At 39.0% G+C, this 9,120-nt stretch overlaps 1 protein-coding gene across 3 annotated transcripts in view; it reads right to left on the bottom strand.

Moving 5' to 3' along the window:
• The window catches only part of LOC150083311 (protein FAM193A-like), a 359,376-nt gene that overhangs the window by 101,379 nt on the left and 248,877 nt on the right, over window positions 1-9,120 (bottom strand). For 2 of the 3 annotated variants that reach the window (XM_090377966.1, XM_090377969.1), the window contains exon 14: window positions 4,786-5,006. In XM_090377966.1, coding sequence (XP_090234092.1) covers window positions 4,786-5,006 — 221 coding nt within the window. The remainder of the gene's footprint in view (window positions 1-4,785; window positions 5,007-9,120) is intronic. The other variant, XM_090377967.1, reaches the window with a different exon arrangement.

Raw genomic sequence — 9,120 nt, 5'->3', positions numbered from 1 at the left:
AATATCATCTCTAAACAAAAAAGGGAAGTACATTATCAGCAATCACAAAAGGTTTACATACCACCAAAACAAGTCAAACGAAAATCTGTTTATAATATTCATATTTCCACTTTCAACAAAAAGTCTAGTTTTTTGTTGTCTTATTCATGCTTTATCCTGACATATTTTGCAGACTTTAAGAGCCAGCGTTATTGTGTTTAATGCCACGCACATTTATGCTGCACTGGCAAAAACTATAAACTTTCTTTTTCTGCTTTTCAAATACAGAGGAATATAATGCATCACAAAACCCTTGAAATTAACTAACTTTAATCACTTCATGATCTTCCCCACCACATAAGTCAAACTCACTGGCCTATAGTTACCCAATTCTTCTTTAGCACCACCTTTGTGGATTGGAGAGACTAGCAATTCTCAGTCTAAAGGGGATCATTCTGGAGTCTGATGCATTTAAGAACATTCCCAATGGTTTGATACACTCATATGTGGCCTTTAAAGTATAACTGAACATATACCATCCTCCTCTGGAGCCTAACTTTTCTTTAACCTCGGTGGCTTTTGTAATGAATGCTTCTCTGGGACCATTATACCATTAATTTAGAGTAACCTTAACATTACCCAGAGATTAAAACTTGCTTTTGCCAGTAAATATCATTGAGGTGTATCTGTTCAACTCATCTGCTGTTTCTGCAGGGCTTTCTATGGATCTGGACTTTCCATTACACCCAATTAAGAGACCTATTTGATTTACTCTTTCTTTTTGGAATTCACATATGAAAAGAACAACCAATTCCCATTCTGAGATCTCTTTGCTAGTGCTTTCTTCTAGTCGGCTTTTGCAAATCTTATCCCATCTGTGGCTTTGTTATGTATTCTCTTATAATGCTCATATAACTATGAATTGCACGATTGTTACTGTCCCATGTTTATTTTCCTCGATTTAACTTTAATTTCACCTATCATCCATTTTGGCATCTTACATTTACAGTGTGTTTGTTTAACATTTAGATTCAAATTTAGCTATCATCTTATTTATTGACATGGCACTTACCTTGACTTTATAAGTGTGTATATATATATATAAACATTTCAGTGAATGTCTGCCTCTGTCCGTTGTAGTAATTTGCATTATGTTTGAAATGCAGTAATGTTCATGGTTGTTATATCCAGGAGGCTCTGGCCCACTTGACCAGATTGGATGCAATGGTCATCTATTTTTTGTTCCTTGCTTTGTTTGTCCTATATCTATTTTCATTTTGTGATTGGTTTATCGTATCATATTAGTGATATTTCACACTTTTATGGCCTTGGTGTGGTCAAAGGTGCTGGGCTAAATTTATTATTTATTGGCTTAACTTTAACTGTATTTACCCCATGCTTAATATTTTCAAAAATGTTTAGATCCATATTCTTCTTTCCACTCTCCTTCCAATTTCTACTTCTGTCTTTGTGATTTGTTTCGTCGCTCTTTTTTTTTTTTTTTTCATATTCCTCTATAAGCATACATATACAGTATATATATATACATAAGATGGCCTCCATAGCCAACTGGTCAGGAATGGGAGTGCAGTAGCGCACACTCTCTGGTAGGCTGATTTTAGCAGTTAGGGGTTTCAGCCCCTGACTGCTAAATATGGTCGATGTGCCAACTCGCCCTGGCCCAGCGTGGCAGATTATGGTCCATTCCCTCAACATGACTTGTTGAGAAGGCCACCAGATTGACATGGCTTCAGACTTACTTTATTTTTATATACAGGAACTCCTCGACTTACGGAAATTCAACTTTACGTAAGTTTTTGTTGGCTGGTGCAAACTTAAATAAAATCACGGAAATGTATTTTGCATCTCGTAGGGATAAATGGAGGTATCGTGAAAATAGCGTAATGTGAATCCAATAACACGTTACTTTTTTTTTTTTTTTTTTTGTAATTCGTTCCAATCCTTGGTAGTTGAAAATTTCGCTATATTACTAAGCTATTTATCTCTCTAAAAGGTAATATTTATAATGTAAATCGCACTACCCTTTCATCGTTATCATATGTTCCCATTATAAGAATCAATTTTGAATGCATTTGTGATATTTTTCTAAAGCATGTTTCTGGAGGTCATGACCAAACACAATTGAAACAATTTGGACTTTCCGGTTTATTGGGCTTTTCTGTTAGTGCATCTAATCATAAATGGGTAGTAAACTCAATCTTATTGGATTTGCAATAATACCGATAACTGCAATTGTGTGGGTTTTTACGCTATTATGGTGAAATATGTTCTGCTTCACTGAAATCTTAAATAATATAAAAAACCAAATTTTCAGAAACTCCTTGTCATTCCTATTTACGTATTACAATGATGAAGGGAAAGTGACCAACAAAAAGTGCAAGTGGTGGTAGTGCCAGAAAACGAAGCAAAATTGATTTCGAAATGAAGATGAAAATGTTTAAAAAGTAAAAAACAGGACAAAGTTTGTCATCTATTGCACGAGAATTAGGTCTCGCTGCTTCAACAGTGAATACTAAAAAACATGAATAAAAGAACATGTCAAACGATCAATGCACTTGAGATCAACAGTGATCACAAAACAGCATTCAGGTGCTATATTGAAGATGGAACAGCTGTTAATAATATGGATGGAAAATCAGATTCAGAAGCGAGTGCCCCTGAGTCTAATGACCATTTCAAGAAAAAGCAACAGGTAGCTATGAAGATATTAAGGATAAGCACAGAAAACCCCAAGCCAAGTTCGTGGCAAGCAATGGGTGGTTTAATTGGTTCAAGCATCGCGCTGGTTTCCAAAACATTAAAGTATGCAGTGAAGTCGCCAGTGCCGATTCTGCAGCCGCAGAGAAATTTTGTGATGTGTTGGAAAAAATTATTGATGAAGGCAGCTATTTAACATAGCAAATTTTTAATGTTGCCAAGCTTGGTCTGTATTGGAAAAAAATTCCGGATCAAACATACATTGTCAAAGAGGAAAATACAAGGCCAGGTTTCAAGGCATCAAAAGATAGGGCCATGCTCTTGCTTGGGACTAATGCAGCGGGAAATTCCAGATTAAAACCACTGCTTGTGTACCATTCTGGAAATCCTCGTGCATTTAAGGGCATCAATAAAGCCACCCGACCCGTGCATTTCCGTTCAAACCAGAGAGCATGGATAACAATATCGCCATCAAGGACTGGTTTAAATGCTGCTTCATTCCCGAGGTTGAAAAATATTGTGAAGACAACAACGTTCCTTTCAAGATTTTGCTTCTATTAGATACTGCTCCTGGACATCCTATGCATCTAGATGATTTCAATTTGAATGCGGGAGTCATATTTCTACTGCCAAACACGACTTCACTCATCCAACCTATGGATCATGGTGTTATTTCAAATTTAAAAGCATACTATTTATGCACAACATTTGCTCAGGCATTGTCTGCAGTAGACAATGAGAAAAATTTTACGTTAAGAGACTTTTGGAAATCTTACAGTATTTACTATGCCATCTTAAACATTAATAAGGCCTGGGTGGAAATTACTAAAAGTTGTTTAAATGGCACATGGAAGAAAATATGCCATAGCATGTAAAAGGCTTCGAAGGGTTTGAAAGAGATGAATCATATGAAGAGGTTACAGATAAGATTGTAAAGTTTGCAGAGCTACTTCAGCTGGAGGTTGATGCCAAAGATGTGGAATTAATAGAGGAAGAAGAGAAGGAATTATCTAACGAAGAACTTATTGACTTGCAGACAGCGATAGTGAAAGAAGAAAATGCTGACGAAGCTCAAGATGAACGAAATGAGGAGCTGAGATGCTTCATCACCAGAGAGATGGCGATGGCATTTCGTGAAATTTCATCGGCAATGGCGAGGTTTGAGAAGATGGATCCTGACAGTGAACGATTCTTAAGTTAACAGAGAGGTGAATGATATGCTTGCTTGCTACAAACAAATCTACAAAGAAAAGAAAAAAAGCCACCATCCAGTCATCCATTAATATGTTCTTTCTTAAGGTTGAGTGGCCGACCCCTTCTGCTCCACAGTCCTCAACCTCCGCAGTGGCGTACTTATCAGCTGAAGACGCCGATTCTGGCAACAATGCTCGAGAGGTAATAAAACTTACTGAAATTATGCATGTCTCCTTTTTGATTTTGTAATTTTATAATTTTGAAATTTTTTTAAATTGCACGCTTTTGTAATTTTTTCTGTGCAGGAGATAAAAAAATTGAATAAATACAATAAATAATTCTATTTACATGTTCGTGAAACATTTCTTTTTTGATTCAATCAATTCAGTGAGCACAGTTGTGAGTGCTGCACAAGCATGGGGGAAATTCTGACTTACGTAGCGTTCTGCGGAACACAATCCTTACGTAAGTTCAGGAGTTCCTGTATATAACCATAAATCAGAATGGAAGTGTTTCCAAACTGATGTCCATATGAACTTTTTATTTTTTATTCCCATGATGAATAGAATATGCTCCTGAAGCTTGACAACAGCTTCCAAAACACCCTGTAAACTTTTCATTGTTCTCAGGTCCCAAATCAATCTGAAAGTATGGCCCACATGTTATTAAACACCTTGAATGTGTGTCAATAACACTTATTTCATATCTACTACTAGAATTTTTGTTTGACATGGTCCAGGATATAGTGTTAAAATGGTTATCAATTTTTCAACTAATTTATATTCTAATCAGCTTTTGCCCATAAGATAATGTGAAATATTTGTAGGTTGCAACTAGTGATTACCAACATTGCTAATTATAAATTACAAATAATGCAAATTACAAGTTACTTACAACTCCATGTCCAAAAACTTCACAGTAGCAGCAGTCACATACACGACTTTCTCTCTGATTTGAATTGGAAGTAGAAGAACTCTGTTCTGAACAGGAATCATCAACACATTCTTCCTCTGGTATACCATTCATCCCTTGGTCTTCTGCGCAAACAGGAGTGGTTGGGTTTGACAGCTCCTCCTCCTCCTCCTCATCTTCCTCTTCTTCTTCTTCCTCCTCTTCTTTAAAGGAAAAGCAAACTTTATTTTTTTCGCATTACAGAAATGGAGTAAACACCAATGGAACTACCATTAAGAAAATCTAAATTCTTGAAATTACAAACAATATAACTTTGACCAATGTGTTATTGATGGGTAGGTACCACAATATATAAAAATGCTGGTTAAATGTCAGAAGACAAAGGGCAGTTATAATGGCTATTACTCTGAGTGATTGAAGTTCTGAACGGAGTTCCCCCAAGTTCCGTACTGGGTTCCTTGTTGCTTTTTCTAATATTTGTTAATGACACTGATCAAGGTATAACAAATTTGATGTCAAAGTTTATGCACAAATATTTGGATAGTGGAAACAATATTTAACTAAGGTCTGCAGTTTCAACAAAGCCAAGATAAACCAAAATTATTCAGTTAGGTTCATTGACAAATTCAAAGTACTGCATACGGGTAGCAGTTACTCCAGAGAAATGTGCCAACCGGGTGGTGTTACACTCAGAGTAGTAAATGAAAGAGACCTAGGGGTAATTGTGCAGTCAGATATGAAGTTTTCTGATCAGTGCAGACAGGCTGCCAGAGTGGGTCATGAGGTCTTGTCAATGGTATACAGGAATTTTGCAAGCAGGAATAAGAAGGTAATTATCCCCTTGTATAAGTTAATGGTCAGGCCACACCTCGAGTACTGTATACAGTTCTGGAAGCATCATTGCACGAAGGATGCAGATTTGCTAAAACGAGTACAGCGAAGGGCAACAAGACTGGTGAAGGGAACAAAGGGATGCTCTTATGAAGAAAGGCTTAAGTTCTGCAAATTGCAGCTTCTGGAGACTAGGTACCTGCAAGGTAATCTGATTGAGGTTTATAAGGCTTTGAATGGACTGAGCAGGCTCAATACTGATGGGATTCTTCCTCAGATTCAAATTGAGGAAAGACAGTTGTAGAATAGGTGTGCAGAAGTTTGCCTTTATCCAGCGGGTAGTTGATTGCTGGAACAAACTTCCATCTGTTGTTGTGGAAGTTGATAGCTTAAATAAATTCCAGGCTGAACTAGACAAATATTTAGAATGAATGGATCAGTGAAATGGGAAGGGTGTTTTTTTTTTTTTTTTGGCTGATGTTGTATAAGCTTGCTTTCTTGTATCATGTGCCTCTACTAATGCTAATGCTGACATTTTCGAATTTAAAAATTATAGTTCACCATTAGTACTTCCTGAAGGTGCATCTTTCAGTCTGGCATTCTTTCGAGAGAATTTCTAGTGCATATGAGTGATTCAATAATTAGGAGATGCAGACAATAGGAAAGTTGTACCTTGTACTTTCATCATTATGATTTGTATCCCCATACTATCCATTCCGATGAAATGGAGATCTGCAAGATTAAGGCTTATCCTGAAGCATCCAAAGAAACCCCTGGACCTTTCAGAGTCGTACCGGCTGATTGCACTTTTGTCTATCTTGAGTAAGCTCCTGGGAGCCCCCTCCTCAGAGGCAGGATCCAACTTCATCACTCTAGTGCTGGAAGTCCAGCACTGGAGTAATGAAGTTACTCCAGTGATGACTAGAGAATATAATAAATGCAGCCTCCACTACAGAAAAAAAATACCCCCTTGTCATGTCATCTCTGTCAACTTTGCCGGGGTGTTTGTCTCCCTTTGGTGGCCAAGTGTCCTCAGCAGGCTCCAGAAAGCCAAAATTCTATCACACCTATACAATGTACTCAAATCATACCTCTCTGACAGATCTGTAACCATCAAAGACCCCTACTGCTCGGTTACGTGGCCGGTGTTCAGAGGCTGTCCACAGAGCTCAGTGCTCAGCCCACTTCTGTGGAACCTGGTCCTCGACAGCTTTCTCTGCCTGGATCTTGGCAATGTCAGAACACAGGCCTATGCAGACGACCTGATCCTGGAGGCAAACTCAAGGACCCAACTAGAGACAACAGCAAACTGAGCAATAAGACACCTTGCAGAAATGGGCCGAACAAAATCAATTCAAGATATCTGCTTCGAAGACATGTTAAATTTTATTCAAAGGTACCTTGAACATCAGAAGGCCTCTGCAAATTAAAATTCAGGGAACAATAGTCAAGCTTGCCAATGATTTAAACATCTTGGAATACTACTGGACAATAACTTGTCAATCACACATCTTCGCATATCTCTAGAACACGATTAAGAAGTACTCAGCCCTAATAGTGAGAGTTACCCACCGTGATTGGGGATTGAAGAAGAGGACCCTCAATTTCTTTTATAAAGCTGCCTTCTTACCAGTGATATAACATATGCATCAGCTGCCTGGTTCTGCAACGCCCATACTGCTGTCAACAAGAGGAAGCTGGAAACCATACAGCGGTCAATCCTCTTGACAGTCTCCAGAACACACTATACTGTTAGTACCCATGTGCTTAAGGTCCTCACTGGAGCCCTTCCCCTGGGCCTGGAAATTATTCGCTGTGGGCTACTTTACCAACTCTCCAAGGGCAGGACTTCCACCTGCCTAGACTTCACCACTAATCCAGTGAATTACCACAATGTGGAGAATAAACGACTCCTCACCTATCTTCAACGGACCTGGCAGATTCGCTGGACAAACTTGACCAAAGGAGCAGTCACCTGGCTTTTCATCCAGGGTATCCTCAGGGTTTTCCCCCAAAAGTCCAAACTGGTTCTCTCCAGGCCTTCTAACTTCATACCTGCTAATGGGGCATGGAGCAATCAGAGTAAAACTCTCCGCCCTCAGACTAAGTGACACACCCTTATGCCACTGTGGACAACCAGAGTCATGGGAACACATGTACTACTGCCAACTTTATGAAGATCTTCGATGTATTCTAATAACTAGATTGCACTTCATGCCACAAAATCAAGAACTTCATCTACCAGAGAATGAGGACAGCTACAAAGCCCTGACCCAATATGCACAGGATCTCTTCACCAGAAGAAGAACATACTCGCAACCACCGTAACAGTACCCACAAATAGACATCTGCAACTAGGACGAGGACTTTAACAACCAGTACCTGGAAATCCAAAGGAGTAACAACACTCTTCTGAAGACCAGATGTGACCTTGTTCTCTCGAGTGACCAATCTAAACTGACAACTGACTCAGACAACAAGAAAGGGACCTGACGGGACAAATGTCTCATAAATGACTGTACGGACCTGACTGGAAATGTGAAGGAGTAACATCTTACCAAACGATTGGTTGAGACTCTGATCTCACGAGTGACTACACAAAACTAAACTGACAACCTGACCCGGACAACCAGAAAAAGATCTGACAGTACAATTGCCCCATGTATAAACTGTATGAGTGTGACTTCCCACAACAGTGACATCTACCAGACAGGACAACCTAAACTGACAACCTGATTTGACAACCAGAAAAGAGACCTGACAGGACAAATGTCCCACGTACAACAACACGGACCCGACTTCTTACGACAGTGTTATCTACTGGATGGCACCCTGCCTGTTGTGCATTTCCCCAGTATGGACGTTCCAGCAGGAACATCACCATGACATTAACATGCACAGTTATAAGGTGGCTATTGGCTCCAAACCACACTCCGTTGTGTGGTCCTATCCTCACCCCTCTGCCGCCCCCTCTTTCTTCACTTGGTGGGGTATGGGCATGCCCCACTGATCACCTTGGGTTGTCTTCTCTATCGACTCCACATTTCTGTCTTTTCCCCAGTCTTCAGTCTCCCCCCTTACTCTACCTATACACCAGCATACGCCCCACATCTAAATTTAACTACATAAAATTGAACTGCGATCAGTAATGTTTTAGCTTTTCCAATTCCAGCGTCTCCCCAAGATTTTTTTTTTTTTAGGTATTGGTATTGGTATGGGTGTTTAAGGGCACAAGGGCAGTATAGGCCAAAATGTGCCAGTTCCTATATTGTCAATGTACAATTATATAATAATTTGGTTCAGCTTAGCATCAGATCGATTCATATAAGTGTATTTGTTTAAGGAAGTTATACAGTTCAATTAGGTTGGCATTATTTCCAATGATGTGGGAAAGCGATAGAGATTCTTGTAATCATGACTGAGAGTGGAAAATATTTTTTTCTAAGAAAGGAAAAGTGCGTACATTCTAAAAGTATATGTTTGACT

This window comes from Mastigoproctus giganteus, chromosome 7 (genome assembly GCF_048544385.1).
Source record: "Mastigoproctus giganteus isolate SK-2022 chromosome 7, ASM4854438v1, whole genome shotgun sequence".
NCBI lineage: Eukaryota > Metazoa > Arthropoda > Arachnida > Uropygi > Thelyphonidae > Mastigoproctus > Mastigoproctus giganteus.
This window is presented reverse-complemented; position numbering and strand designations above follow the sequence as displayed.